Genomic DNA, 15934 nt, shown 5'->3' on the forward strand with positions numbered 1-15934 from the left:
CATCTTGCATATCTAATTTAAATGAAACACACCCTAATTTAAACCTTGCGATTAAAATGAAAATAATTTAGCTAGCTGCGTTTTTTCCCGAGACACCAGAAAAGAAGTGAAGGATGATCCGGTGTTTCCTTTGTTTTTACTGAGTTTAATATTTTAACATCATTATCTAGCTAAAAACAAGGCACTCTTTTGGTTCTTTCCCAACTTCCGTGCACAATTCCAGGTGCAGATCCGAGAGAGAGAAGTGCAGCACAGCAGAGATGTTAAAGAAGACTTTACTGCCAGACTGAAGGACATCTCAGAGAAAGTCTGCGCCATCTCTGTGAAACTGAAGCAGAAGAGCGTGGATGTAGAAGAGGCCAAAGTGGAGACGAAGGTACTGCGCTGACTCTTACACACACTTCCTTTCACTTTATCTCTTGGAGAAGGTGCATTTTTATATCTATCTATCTATCTATCTATCTATCTATCTATCTATCATCTATCTATCTATCTATCTCTGTCTGTCTGTCTAAAGATGACAAAACATAAAAGGTTCATTTGATTCACTTCCTGCTGTCGATTCGATTCGAGCAAATGTTCCTTTCCATGTGAACTCGATCACAGTGAGAAAGAGGTTCAACTCCGAATCGACTCGACTGCAGGAAATGAATCAAATGAACCTTTTTTGTTTTGTTCGATTTCAGGTGAACTCGATCGCAGTGAGAAAGCGATTCGACTCTGAATCAACTGAGTTCGCTTACAAGTGAACTCGATTACAGTGAGAAAGCGATTCGACTCTGAATCAACTGAGTTCGCTTACAAGTGAACTCGATTACAGTGAGAAAGCGATTCGACTCTGAATCAACTGAGTTCGCTTACAAGTGAACTCGATTACAGTGAGAAAGCGATTCGACTCTGAATCAACTGAGTTCGCTTACAAGTGAACTCGATTACAGTGAGAAAGCGATTCGACTCTGAATCAACTGAGTTTGTTTTATGTGAACTCGATTAAAATAAGAAAGTTATTCAACTCTGAATCAACTGAGTTTGTTTTATGTGAACTCGAATACAGTGAGAAAGTGATTCGACTCTGAATCAACTGAGTTTGTTTTATGTGGACTCGACTACAGTGAGAAAGTGATTCGACTCTGATTCAATTCTGAACTAAACACTGGATTTTTAAAACGATTCCACTGCTTGCGCACAGTGAGAAAGCTGAATCAACTCCCATTTGACTCTGAACTAAACGGTAAACCCCTGTTAGACAGCAGTTATTAAGGATGAAAATCATTTCTTGGTGTTTATTTCCGTCCAGACTCTGCGTGAGGAGCTGGAGGACTGCTCTCATGCTCTCTCTGAGTTGGACGTGGCCGTGCAGGAGTTCGGTGAGCAGAACCCGCTCCTGGCTCGACAGCTGGGCGCCACGCTGAGCAAACTCGCCGAGCTCCACTCTCAGACCAGCAGACTCGCTGAGGGAAGGAACACACGGATTAAGAAGGTAAATACGGTGAGACGTGTCACCACGACAACCCTTTTTTGCTGCATTTCAGCCACGAGATTCCTGATCAATCCCCTCCTGCTTCTCGTTCCAGGCCGAGCAGCACTTTGAGGAGTTTAACGAGAGACTGAGTCTCATACTGAACTGGACGGAAAAAGCCGAGACTCTAGTTTCCTCCGACATCGTGTGGAGCCCCGCCTCCATGATGCAGGAGCAAATCAGAACACACCAGGTATGAAGGTTCTGACCAATCAGAATAGAATCGAGAATTCAACAGCACGGTCGCATAAGCATCGTTGATGTTTATAATCTATCACGATATATAATTTAGATAATAAACTGCTGGCAAAACAGTAGTGCTGTATTAAAACGATAAAAATTAAGAACAGTATCTCAGAAAAGAGCATCGTGGCATCATTTCTCAGGATCTCGATGTTTTATCATCATATCGTTGGGAAATCGTTTTTCCCTCACGTCTCTTCCTCTCTCCTATGCCCGAAAACGTTGGCGTATGAATAAAAATAATGCACTTGTTTGTGTCGGTGGTGCAGGCGCTGCTGCGGGAGTGGCGGAGGCTGCAGGGCGAGATGGAGGCGCTGATGGAGAGAGTGGGGCTGTTGGGAGAGGTGGTGCACACTGACGCACTTCACCAGCAGGTGGCAGAGCTGAGCCATCACGCCGAGGAGCTGCAGCAACGCGCCAAAACACGCCTGCTGAATCTACAGGACGCTGCGAAGGTGACACTGCACACTGTGTACACCCACACACACTCACTCACACACACACACACACACACGCACACACTCACGCACACACACACAGAGTGAATTTATTTGTGATACAGACGTTTAAAATCAGCATATAAAATGGTGCATTATTGTTATGTCTTAGATTTTTTTTTTATGGATGTTATTTCATCGTGAGCATCATGAAGTCTGCTCCGGAATTATTGGCACCTTTAAGGAAGAATGAAATGGATAAAAATACCTTACATGGCTAAAGAGAGAGAGGGAGATACAGAGTGAGAGAGAGATACAGAGTGAGAGAGAGATACAGAGAGAGAGAGCGATATAGAGAGAGAGAGATACAGAGTGAGAGAGATACAGAGTGAGAGAGAGATACAGAGTGAGAGAGAGATACAGAGTGAGTGAGAGATATATATAGAGTGAGAGAGAGAGAGAGATACACAGTGAGAGAGATATATAGAGTGAGAGAGAGAGATATATAGAGTGAGAGAGATACAGAGAGAGAGAGATAGAGTGAGAGAGAGAGAGATATTGAGAGAGAGCGCGCGTGCCATAGCAATAAGCCGAGATCCGAGCCCTATGAGCTCTCCTTGGTGTTTCTGATGTTAGGTTGGGGTTCATTTATTTATGATAAAATCCTGCCCTCTAGTGGTGATGTTTATACTGTACATATTTACAGCTCAACGTTTTCTTCTTAGCCTCGATCTCACTTTATGTAACGTTCTGCAGAGCATTAGAACAAATTTAAAAGATTTATCTGACAGTCTGTGCTCTGAAACATTTTTTTTTTTGAGAAGGAAAAGAGGCAGGTGAGGGCACGACTATGTTTACTTTATATATATATATATATATATATATATATATATATATATATATATATATATATATATACATATATATATATATATATAATACACAGGATAACAGGAGCTAGGTTATTTTCCCCCTCGTACATATGGCACGTCTCCGTCTTACTCCTGCGCTGTAACATCCTCATCATCATCATCTGGAAAATTATTCTCAAGACACCTGCAGGATAAATGTCCTACTTACGCACGTCTAAAAGGAGCAATTTCCTTTTGGAGATGTGGGTCAATGACGTGACCTGAAAGAGCAATTTTTTTTTTTTTTTAAAGCGCACTTTTTTTTTTTTTTTTTACTGTAAATTAAACATTTTAAAACCTGACCCACGGGCTTTTTGAGGTTTTTGAAGAGCTGTCACGTCTATATAATTCGAGTTCATGTCCAACACGTCCTAAGAAAACTCTTGTATTTGTTACTTAATGAATTTTTAAAAAATTTGAACTTTACCATAATAAAAAAATTCTCCGTAAAGTAAGCGCAGGTTAAAAAACGAGTGCTGTGCCGGGATGTCAAAATCTAAAAACATCAAAACTGTTTAGAACTATTACACCTATAACAAGCATGCTCAAACACAGTGCGGTGAGTAAACACGGGGAAAAAAACAAAAACATCGCACATGTCCATCGCACACAATAGCTCCGGTGCGTCTCTCTGTAAATCGGCACACGGAATGCTCCTGCGAACTTCTGAACTCATTCACGAGTAATAAAGATTAGCGAACATGTTCCAGAAGCGGCCACGCGAGCCCGAGCCATGACGCTACCTCCACCAAGACTTTGCTCTAGAAGCTTTCTCGAGCTCCCTGCATTTAAACATCGGTGCGTCGTTAAAGACGGTGGACGTTAACGTATTTCTGAGACGATGCAGAAATTAAAGAGGGATTCAGAAAGAGTTTTTTTTGGGGGGGGACACAATCCAGGTCTTTTTAGTACCTGAGCGAGAAAGCGACTCTCTCGCGTGTGAAAACGATACTACGTGCTCGCTCGTTCCAGGATCTGAGCAGGCTGGAGAGCGAGGTGAAGAGCCTCCACCGGTCTATAGAGAGAGTTCAGGAGACGCTGACGTCCCCGGAGCTGGCGCGCCTCAGCCTCAGAGAGCAGCTGCTCCAGAGACAGGTGAGGGTCTCGGAGCGTTGTGTGAGACTGAGTCAGGAACAACGATTGTGTTCGATTGTTGCTTTTGCGAGATCCTGGTGTGACGTTGTGCGTTTGTCGTGCAGCACCTGCTGACAGAAATGGAGGGCTTTAAGGTGCAGGTCCAGGCCGTACAGAAGTGCATGAGCGCTCTGCAGCTGCCCGAGGACGCCGTGGTGACCTTACCCCTGTGTGTCACCGCGCAGAGTCTACAGCAGGACAGCAGCCATCTCCAACACACCACCATACAGCAGTGCAATATACTGCAGGTACACACACACACAGCCAAAGTGATATACAATGACACGCATAAGTATTCACACCCCTCACCCTGAACATTTCTTCATTCTGTAGTGTTTACAACCCGGGAATGAAATGGACTACATTTGGATTATATCTCCTGAGTCGAAGGAGAGAATTATCTATAAATACAGCTCGTACAGCCGCGTGATTGGATTGGAGGTTAAAATGGAATGTTTATCGGTAGCAGACCGGGTCTTTATCCACGGAGTTTGCTTGATTTCGCGTTCGTTTCTGCGGATCCTTGACGTACTCACTCACTCTCCCTCCGCAGGCGTTTTGCGTGAACAGAATGGTGCTCAATATCAGCGCAAAGGTGATCACCTGACACGACTGTCAGTCGGTACGTTTACATGGACGACGATAATCCCATATTAACCCGATCAAGACGAGACTCTGATTAAGAAACTCGCATGTACAGCGATTATTGACGACTTTAATCCGACTACTAAGTCGTACTCGGAGTAAACACAACTCGAATTAAGACGTGTGGAGTGTTCCTGTTTTAGTCGCGTTATCGACGTGCGTTACAGACACGTACACACCTTAATTAACATCGTGCGGGAGTTTTCACCGCATCGCGAGACAGGACACGTACACACACGGCAGCGCTCAAGCGTTTGACGGCAAACGAGAGAGCACGGCCGCGTCCCAAACCGCATAGTTGAACCGTCGAAATACGTGTATCTCGGCTACTATACAGACGGTAAGTACGCGGTTTGGGACGCAGCCCACGGCTTCAAGCGGTCGTCTGTTCGCACGTACAGCGCGACGAATAATTAACCGCACTTGAAGCGTTCGTAAAGAATTTAAATAAAAACAGCCAAAAACTGTATACGGTACCATGACGACGACCAACTGTATGTCGATACGTGAAATTCTGGAGGGACGTCGGACGGCGTGACGCGGCGACGTAATGACGTGTGCCGTCAATCCGTCTATGTTCTATAACACGTAACACAGGAGCATGAAAGGAGTATTCTAAAAGCGACTCATGTAAACACCTTAATCAGAATATCGTCTTAATCAGAATAAGCTCGATAATTAGATCACCGCTGTCCGTGTGGACGTGGTCACTGATGAGCTGCACGAATCTACAGTCTGCGCTAGAAAGAAATCAGCACCGGTCTCGCGTCTCGCTTCTTCACACCATTCCCTGTGTTTTTCCTACAAGCGTCGGTGGCGCCGTTGTGTTCGGCTCGTCGGAGTGTGGAGTTAATTAGATCTCTCCGTGCTCGTGTTCCCAGGAGGCCGTGGTGCAGTACGAGCAGTATGAACAGGAAGTGAAGAACCTTCAGAAGATGATCGAGGAAGCGCAGCGTGTTATTCAGGACCGACCCGTCGCTACGGGCAACATCCACGAGCTCCAGACGCAGATCCAGCACCACGAGGTGAGCGACGAGAGCCGGATTCTGTGCTTCACATGCGGTTTATACGTGATCCGAGTACTAATGACACTGGACACTTGTACTTTTGCTTAATTACATTTCCAGGAAGTACGAAAACGTACTTTTTACCGCTTAGGTTTTTATTTAGATCGTCAGCGTACAAGGTGATATTTCTCATACGTCGTTTAGTCTGTGGACTCGAACGGCCGGAAGAATAATGCGCGGTATTTATCGTTACAGAATTGTTGTTGGGTTTGTTTGTTTTTTTTTTCAACACTATTCATAAGGAATAAACCTCTATCATCTCACAGCACAATTCAAATATCATGATTTTATTGTTATTTATTTATTTATTTATTTATTTATTTATTATATTTTCTAGAGCTTTTGTAGTATCAGCTTTCAAAAGTCAGAATGACGATTACGATTGACTCACAGTGCGGTCGAGGGACAACGTTTGCTCTCTGGATTTTATAGATCAGTCCATGCAGGATTTCACCGAGTTGTGTTTTTGTTTTTTGTGTTTTTTGTTTTTGTTTTTTTTGTGATATGCTTGAATCGCACGGAATCGTTTCACGCGGTCTTTCGCAGTGATGTTCGCTGGTAAACGAGACCTCGTAGCCGGACTCGTTCGACGCACGTGAATCGAAGAGGGTTCCGGCTGAACGCGCACCGTGACGACGTCGCACGCCGCGCCTCGGCCCGGATCTGCGGAAAATCCGCGGTGATTTGGGAAAATCGCACGCCCCTACGAATATCGCGGAGTCGGTTTGAGTTTGCGTCCCTTTCTGCGACCGCATAATCCCGGAGCGACTGATAAATAAAGTTTGTTTAGTTATTTAATTTTAAAATATTTATTTATTTATTTATTTATTTATTTTTACACAATACAGTTCTGTGGGGTGAGAAATGAGACGTGGGTTCATCCTGCAACAGCGACAATAATCTGAATCATCGAGGCAAAAATAATCAAATAAGTTTTTATTTATTTATTTATTTATTTATTTATTTATTTATTTATTTTTATATTTTACACAATACAGTTCTGTGGGGTGAGAAATGAGACGTGGGTTCATCCTGCAACAGCGACAATAATCTGAATCATCGAGGCAAAAATAATCAAATAAGTTTTTTTTATTATTATTTATTTATTTATTTGTTTATTTTAATCTACATTTTTGCCTCCGGGGTCTTTAAAGATCCGAATTCATTTCATTGCACTTACTGTAAATTTATATTCGGTTTCTGAAGATAAATTGTAAAGTAGAAGTTTCTTTTTTCCACTCGGAAAGCAAGGGCGAAGTTCTGTAGATGTTCGTAATCTGTGAACAGATATTTCTTTCTGTTATGTGACCGCTGTAGTTCTGCTTATCAGGGGCTTTTTTCCTCTCCTGTATGAGCTCATTGGCGCAGTGTGTGTGTGTGTGTGTGTGTGTGTGTGTGTGTGTGTGTGTGTGTAGAGGAGGAGGAGGATGGGTGTCTCAGGAGCAGTGTGTAATCTGAGCTCTCCTCCCTCTTGCCTGCTTTGTTTGTGGTGGAGCTGCTTGTGATTGGCGTAGCCGAAGGAAGGAAATCGCAGAAGGGCGGCTCAGCCCCCCCCCCCTCTGACGTCATTTCCTGTGCCGGCTTTTCCTCTTTGTGCGAATGTGTGTGTGTGGCTGGCTGGAGAGGAAGTCCTACCTCGCTCTCCAGATTTTTTCCCCCCTTACTTTTCACTCCTCCGTTTTCCCGTTGGTTCAGAGCGGCGCCTTTCACGCAGACTTCTTCTCCGGGCCTTAGTAACTGTCCCGCCCCGAGCGCGCTCTGATTGGCCGCGAATCACAATCGAACAGTCGCAGGATTTCTGGGTGGTTTTTTTTTTCTCCCCTCTTACTGCACACAGCCAGAGGAGATAGAGAGATAGAGAAAGATCGACATGAATGTGTTTAGCTCCACTCCCTGTTATTCAGGTTTAACCCTGTGATTGAGCTCCATGCAGGATTTATTGTGGTCTGGATTAAAAGCAGGCCTTCTAGAAGAGGTAAGAAGGCGTCTAACGGATGTACTGTGGCGTCGTGCGTGATGTGACAGGAGCTGGCCCAGAAGATAAAAGGCTACCAGGAGCAGATCGCAGCCCTGAACTCCAAGTGTAAGATGCTGACGGTGAAGGCCAAGCACGCCACCATGCTGCTAACGGTCAGCGAGGTAGGGGGGCTCTCGGACGGCCTGGAGGAACTGGAGGATGAAGAGGAGGAGATGGCCAAACACCCCACAACACACCCCTCGGTCGTCATGGTGAGTCATTTACACACTCACAGACGCGCACACACACACATTCTCGGCTTGTTGCATGAGCTTTCAGAATCAGATTCATGTTTGATTTTTTTTTTAGCCAAGTACCATAGCGCTGTGGTTTCGTAAGTGGTAGCCAGGGGGTCCATGATCTTGCTTGTAGTTTATTGTATTGTAGTGGTGGATATCACAACCCATCGTTATCAAATGTATTGTGCCTTTAAATAACGTTAAATGGAATCCAGTGTTTGTTGAGCTCTGGTCATGCACACTACGGTCATTATAGGTTGGTTTTAGATCCTGAAAGAACTTGGCTTTACAGTGTGGTGTAGTGTGATTCAGTGCTATAAAGTGTGTTTCGTAAGGTTACAAAGGAAAGCTGTCATGTTTATCATAATGACGGAACTGATAGAAAGATATATGCTGACATATAAGTTATGTAGGCCATAATGACACGACTTATATCATGATGGCACATAACTGATACTTGTGTATTTCATAATGACACAACATACTTACATACGGTATGCCACTGTGACGTACTTATGGATGACATATATCATACTTATGGATGTCTTAATGACATGTACCTTATACTTATGGATGTCATAATGACATATGTCTTATATATCTTATAGTTATGGATGTCCTAATGACATGTACCTTATACTTGTGGATGTCCTAATGACACGTACCTTAAACTTGTGGATGTCCTAATGACACGTACCTTGTACTTGTGGATGTCCTAATGACACGTACCTTAAACTTGTGGATGTCCTAATGACACGTACCTTATACTTGTGGACGTCCTAATGACACGTACCTTAAACTTGTGGATGTCCTAATGACACGTACCTTATACTTGTGGATGTCATAATGACACGTACCTTATACTTGTGGATGTCATAATGACACGTACCTTGTACTTGTGGATGTCATAATGACACGTACCTTATACTTGTGGATGTCCTAATGACACGTACCTTATACTTGTGGATGTCCTAATGACACGTACCTTAAACTTGTGGATGTCCTAATGACACGTACCTTATACTTGTGGATGTCATAATGACACGTACCTTATACTTGTGGACGTCCTAATGACACGTACCTTATACTTGTGGACGTCCTAATGACACGTACCTTATACTTGTGGACGTCCTAATGACACGTACCTTAAACTTGTGGATGTCCTAATGACACGTACCTTATACTTGTGGATGTCATAATGACACGTACCTTGTACTTGTGGATGTCATAATGACACGTACCTTAAACTTGTGGATGTTCTAATGACACGTACCTTGTACTTGTGGATGTCATAATGACACGTACCTTATACTTGTGGATGTCCTAATGACACGTACCTTATACTTGTGGATGTCCTAATGACACGTACCTTATACTTGTGGATGTCATAATGACACGTACTTTATACTTGTGGATGTCCTAATGACACGTACCTTATACTTGTGGATGTCCTAATGACACGTACTTTATACTTGTGGATGTCATAATGACACGTACCTTGTACTTGTGGATGTCATAATGACACGTACCTTATACTTGTGGATGTCCTAATGACACGTACCTTATACTTGTGGATGTCCTAATGACACGTACCTTAAACTTGTGGATGTCCTAATGACACGTACCTTATACTTGTGGATGTCATAATGACACGTACCTTATACTTGTGGACGTCCTAATGACACGTACCTTATACTTGTGGACGTCCTAATGACACGTACCTTAAACTTGTGGATGTTCTAATGACACGTACCTTGTACTTGTGGATGTCATAATGACACGTACCTTATACTTGTGGATGTCCTAATGACACGTACTTTATACTTGTGGATGTCCTAATGACACGTACCTTATACTTGTGGATGTCATAATGACACGTACTTTATACTTGTGGATGTCCTAATGACACGTACCTTATACTTGTGGATGTCCTAATGACACGTACTTTATACTTGTGGATGTCCTAATGACACGTACTTTATACTTGTGGATGTCATAATGACACGTACTTTATACTTGTGGATGTCCTAATGACACGTACTTTATACTTGTGGATGTCCTAATGACACGTACCTTAAACTTGTGGATGTCCTAATGACACGTACTTTATACTTGTGGATGTCCTAATGACACGTACCTTATACTTATGGATGACATAATGACGTACCTTAAACTTGTGGATGTCCTAATGACACGTACCTTGTATTTGTGGATGTCCTAATGACACGTACTTTATACTTGTGGATGTCCTAATGACACGTACCTTATACTTATGGATGACATAATGACGTACCTTATACTTATGGATGTCATAAATGACGTACCTTCATATAGGTCATGATGACATGTACCTTATACTTATGGATGTCATAAATGAAATTTACCTTTATATAGGTCATAATGATATAACTTATATATGTTATGATGACTAAACTTATTTATATGCCCTATGATCACATGATATTCTATGCTGAGTGGGCGGAGCTTAAAGCCTTCTTCAAGGTTGTTAACTTTCAGATAATACAATTAGCTGTGAGTGGCCAAAAACTGTAAAAGAAACATGTTTCTGTTCTGGGGCAACTGTGGATCAGGCGGTAGAGCGGGTTGTACACTAATCGTAGGGTTGGCGGTTCGATTCCCCATCCACGTGACTCCACATCCCGAAGTGTCCTTGGGCGAGACACTGAACCCCGAGTTACTCCCGATGGCAAGTTAGCGACTTGCATGGCAGCTCTGCTACCATTGGTGTGTGAGTGTGTATGTGAATGGGTGAATGAGACACAGACACAGTGTAAAGCACTTTGGATAAAAGCGCTGTATAAGTGCGCCATTTACCATTTTACCATTTCTGTTAGGCTTCTGTTAGCATCAGGCTTTGACATGAAACAAAAACAAAACATGGGCATAACCAAGATCATAATATTTACCTGTACTGTACATGTACTGCCGTCGAGACTGGTTTAGGACCGGAACTTAGACAACACAGGTAATATAACACACATCTACTTCGAACAGTAGTAGATATTATGCACAACTATTGCGCTGGGAATAAAATAAAACAATATAGCACATGGAAGCTATTGACCTTTCTTAAAAAACCTTATGGTCCCGCCTTTGTGAAGCATTCCTTCTCCTCCTTCCTGTATCATACATGTGCTTGTACTGCTGTTCTGCTGTTCTCTAGTGGCTCAGGAAACTCTGAGTCTCGTCCCGGGTGAGCGATTGCCCTGCGGTTGCATCACTGAATCACTCTGGGACAGAAGGTTCCACATTAACTGCCAGAAAGGCGCTAACTGCAGTACGGCTGTGTTCTTTGCTCAACACATTCCTTCTGGCCCAGTGTGTGTGTGTGTGTGTGTGTGTGTGTGTGTGTGTGTGTGAGGTGGCTCCTGCTGCTTGAGCAGTACTGTAGACAGTGTTAGCACAGAGGATCTAATTTTAGTCTAATAGCTCAAGGCTGAAACAGATGAGTGTGTGAAAGTGTTGGCACCTGTTTTTACCCTGTGTGCAGCATTGACATCTTTGGGGGTGAAAAAAAGCAAAAAGACCGACTTATAGACGTGTGAGCGATATCGAACGTCACGTTTTAGTACGAGTATAGGAAATGGTTCAGCTGTTTACGTTTTGCGGTGTGTGTGTGTGAGACTTGGCCGAGGTGTAGGTGCATTTCTTCAGATTGATCCCGTGTCTGTAAAGAGCTAAGTCACGTCCTGTGTGCTTTAAATAAATGTGCACTGCGGTACTGTTCCTGCCCACTTCCTTTCAGCTGCATCTTCAACTTCTGTCACTGATTCAGGAATTAACTCACAAATCACAAATCCTCCTCTCTTTTCCTTTCCCTGCTGTCTTTCATCGCCCCCTGTGTGACGGGGTAGATGACCGCGGGCCGATGTCACACTCTCCTGTCTCCCGTAACGGAGGAGTCGGGTGAGGAGGGCACCAACAGCGAGGTCTCCTCCCCTCCGGCCTGCAGATCCCCCTCACCCGGGCCTAACGCTGACGTCTCCCTTAACCAGGTACCTCCCCTTTCCCTCCCCCTGCTCACCTCGCGGACTCTGACTCGCCTTAACCCTCTCGATTTGCCTAGTTCCAAAATTATTGGCGCTCTCACAACTAATATTAGGCGCGAAACAGTGCGGTGAAATGTGTTTCTACTCTAAATAAATGTAGAAAGGAAACTGACGTGCACGTCAGAATGACACAACTGATACTTATATAGGGTCACAATGACAACGTGTACGTACCATTAATATCGGCACCCTCGGTAAATACGAGCAAAGAAGGCTGTGAAAATCGTCTTTGTCGTTTAACCTTTTAAAAAAATGCACAGAAATACTCTGCTCTTACGGAGATCAAACAATTGCAGACACAACACAGGTTTATAAAAAATCAGTTTTTTGTTAAATATACAGTAGGTGTGCAACAATTATTGGCACCCTTTTACTCAATGCTTTGCGCTAGCCCTCTTCGCCAAGATATCAGCTCTGAGTCTTCTCCTATGACGCCTGACGAGGTTGGAGAATACATGGCGAGGGATCTGTCATACTAACATATGCAAATTATTTATGTCATAATGACTAATACCTTACTAATGACTAATACATGTCATAATTGTCACATAACTCAAACTAATATACGGTATGTCATAATGACGCATGATGTGCGTCCTGCCCTCCTCAAAGTGCTGACTGTATCCAACACGTTCCTTCTTTTCACCGTCCCTGAGCTGTTTATTTGCTAAAACCGGATCACTGATAAAGACATACCACAGAGCGCACTCGTTAGAGCTCCGGCCGTGATAACGTCTGAAATCGCAGCCGTGTAACGAATAAGAGCTCGAGTTCGAAAGGTGTTTTTTCACTCTGATGTCATCCTCATGGCAGCTGTGTGTGTCATGTGTGCATGTCCCTCGTGTCGCTTATACAGCGAGTTTATCTGTCGCTCCCTTCCTGCTCGATTCCCGTCGCTATGTTTACTAGCTGTGTCTCGTCTGTTGTTTTATTTATCTAAATATTTCGGATCATTCGTATGGTCGTTCTTTTGATATACACGAGAGAGAAATTCCGATGTCCGTTAACGCATTACATTAGTGATTTCCTAACCAGGGTCATTTAATGAATAACTTCAGAGTTAATACACTTATCATTTATATTACATCGTCAAACAAATAATCGACACCTTCATTAACCAAAGAGATCAAATGTCCACAATTAACAATAGGAACAACACATTAACGGACATGTTCGTGGTAGTTTACTGGCGAGATGAGAACTGCGTACTCAGTTTTAGTCCTGACTTCAGATTTTCATGAATTACCTACCATGTTAATGACTGAATGCTAATGCTAGCAGCTAACAGCTAACGTGTAACCCGGCTTCTGTTATTTCTTTTTGCTGTAATGACGTAAAGTGTAAAGCTTCTGTATCGCAATGGTTACCAGGTGCCAAAATTTTTAGAACTAAGCATCTGAGCTGTAGAGGTATGCAACTGGCCGTATGTATGAACACGCTAAGACTGTAAGAGCCTTAAACTCTTTCCCTCAGGCTCCAGGAAGGGCCCCGTTAAGTCGCGCTCCTCTACAGGAGCTGTACGACCAGTCCATGGAATCGGCCGCCACGTCTAACCTGGATGACTTACAGCGCTCGTGGGAAACGCTGAAGAACGTGGTAAATGGTTCCCGTCCCGCTCTTATCGGCGTACATGCTGTAACGGTGTTATCGCTGTTATCCGGCGCACTCCTAACGGCTTGTGTTCTGTTTACCGGCGCGCAGATCAGCGAGAAACAGAAGAGTCTGTACGAGGCTCTGGAGAGGCAGCAGCACTACCAGGAGTCTTTACAGTCCATCTCCACCAAGATGGAGTCCATCGAGGCTTCACTCAACGAAGGGCTCGAACCTGGAAAGAGTCCTGAGAGCCAGATGGCGGCTCACCAGGTGAGGGAATCACAATAGCACCAAGTTCTAATCATTAGCATGTTTAATCATCTTAGCACGGATGGATGGATATCAGATGCTCCTGTCCTTAATATATATACGATAAGACTTTTTCTCTCTCTTTTTTTCACTAACGAACCCCAGTGTGTTTACACAAATCTGGACCTATCTTTCACAATCCATATTGAGACTGGGGTTCCTCAGGGTTCTATGCTACTACCATTACTTTTTAAGATGACTTTTTGTTCACTGTGACTAAATACACGTACACTATACACCCAAAAGTATGTGCACCCGTAACCATCACACCCATATGTGCTTGTTGGACGTCCCGTTCCAGATTTATTCCTCCTTTCCTGATATAATGCGCTCCACTCTTCTGCGAAGGCTTTCCTGTAGATTTTGAGGCGTGGCTGTGGGGATTTGTGATCATTCAGCTACAAGGGCATTAGTGAGGTTGAGGTCGGGTACTGATGTTGGGATGGTGAGGAGGCTCCAGTTCCAGTTCATCCCAAAGGTGTTCAGTGGGGTTGAGGTCACGGCTCCGGGCAGGACACTCAAGTTCTTCCACCTTCTTCCAACCTTGACAGTTAACACGCCATGTCTTCATGGAGCTCTTAGTTCTAGTGAAGGGAAATCGTAACGCTACAGCATACAAAGACGTTCTATACAATCGTGTGCTTCCAACTTTTGGGGAAGAACCGCATATGGGTGTGATGATCCGGTGTCCACATACTTTTGGCCAGAAAAGGCCAAAAGTCTAATCTAAGGCTAAAACGTGGTAGCTAACATAAAGTCAAGCTAGTTAAGTGCCGCAATTGTAATTGTAATCTCATACGTTTTGTGTTAGTTTCGACTATATGACACTTCCCACCATTGCACGTTGTTGCCATGTGGCAACAATTAGTTTGAGTTGTTCGGACTGTTGGAGTTTTCAGAAAACGGACGTGTCTCTGTGTTCAGGCGCTGATGGACGAGATCCTGATGCTGCAGGATGAGATCGGCGCTCTGCAGGCGTGTTTCTCGGAGGAGCTCCAGCGGGATGAGGAGAGCCCCGAGCAGGACGCCGGTGACCAGCTGGCACTGCACTCCACCCTCACCGTGCTGGGAGAACGCATGGCCACCATCCGCATGAAGGCCTCGGGCAAGCGCCAGCTCCTGGAGGTGAGACATGCCGTGTATTTTCAGTGGGAGGAGCTTAGGGATTAAGCCAGGTAGCTTATCATGAACAGAGAATCTTAACCTTGCGGTCTTGCAGATATGGTTACATGACGAGAACAAGATATCAGAAGTCCGGTCTCTGCGTTTCACGTTCGGTCCTCGTCTACCCGTTCGTTACGTAAGGAGCAGAACACGACGGGGTGTTCATGACTTTCCAATAACGGCATGTCTCGAAGTGTTTTATTCATTTTGTCAACGATTATGATTTTTTTAAAGAGCTTCTTTTTACACACCAGCTATTAGTGGAGAGGAGAGGGTGATGTGGCTAATTTAGAGATGGGGGGACATGATAGGGAAGGTCCAATGGGGGAATTTCGGCAGGACACCGGGGTTATACCCCTACTCTTTACGAGAGGTGTCGTGGGATTTTTAACGACCACAGAGAGTCAGGGCCTCGGTTTAACGTCTCAACCGAAAGACGCTGCTGTTTTTACAGTATAGTGTCCCTGTCACTATACTGGGGCATTCGCACCCCACATGGACCACAGAGTGAGCGCCCCCTGCTGGCCTCACTAATACCACTTCCAGCAGCAACCTTAGTTTTCCCCAGGTGGTCTCCCATCCAGGT

The 15934-nt window shown here is 44.1% G+C and overlaps 1 protein-coding gene across 1 annotated transcript in view; it reads left to right on the forward strand.

Annotated features, from left to right (window-relative positions):
* The window catches only part of syne1a (spectrin repeat containing, nuclear envelope 1a), a 210663-nt gene that overhangs the window by 141095 nt on the left and 53634 nt on the right, over positions 1-15934 (forward strand). Inside the window, exons 85-96 of the mRNA XM_053675608.1 lie at positions 224-376; positions 1298-1480; positions 1575-1712; positions 2032-2217; positions 4083-4205; positions 4310-4492; positions 5771-5914; positions 7982-8185; positions 12088-12228; positions 13756-13878; positions 13984-14145; positions 15109-15309. Of these exons, the coding sequence (XP_053531583.1) occupies positions 224-376; positions 1298-1480; positions 1575-1712; positions 2032-2217; positions 4083-4205; positions 4310-4492; positions 5771-5914; positions 7982-8185; positions 12088-12228; positions 13756-13878; positions 13984-14145; positions 15109-15309 (1941 nt within the window). The remainder of the gene's footprint in view (positions 1-223; positions 377-1297; positions 1481-1574; positions 1713-2031; positions 2218-4082; positions 4206-4309; positions 4493-5770; positions 5915-7981; positions 8186-12087; positions 12229-13755; positions 13879-13983; positions 14146-15108; positions 15310-15934) is intronic.

Source organism: Ictalurus punctatus, chromosome 25 (assembly GCF_001660625.3).
Source record: "Ictalurus punctatus breed USDA103 chromosome 25, Coco_2.0, whole genome shotgun sequence".
NCBI classification, from domain to species: domain Eukaryota; kingdom Metazoa; phylum Chordata; class Actinopteri; order Siluriformes; family Ictaluridae; genus Ictalurus; species Ictalurus punctatus.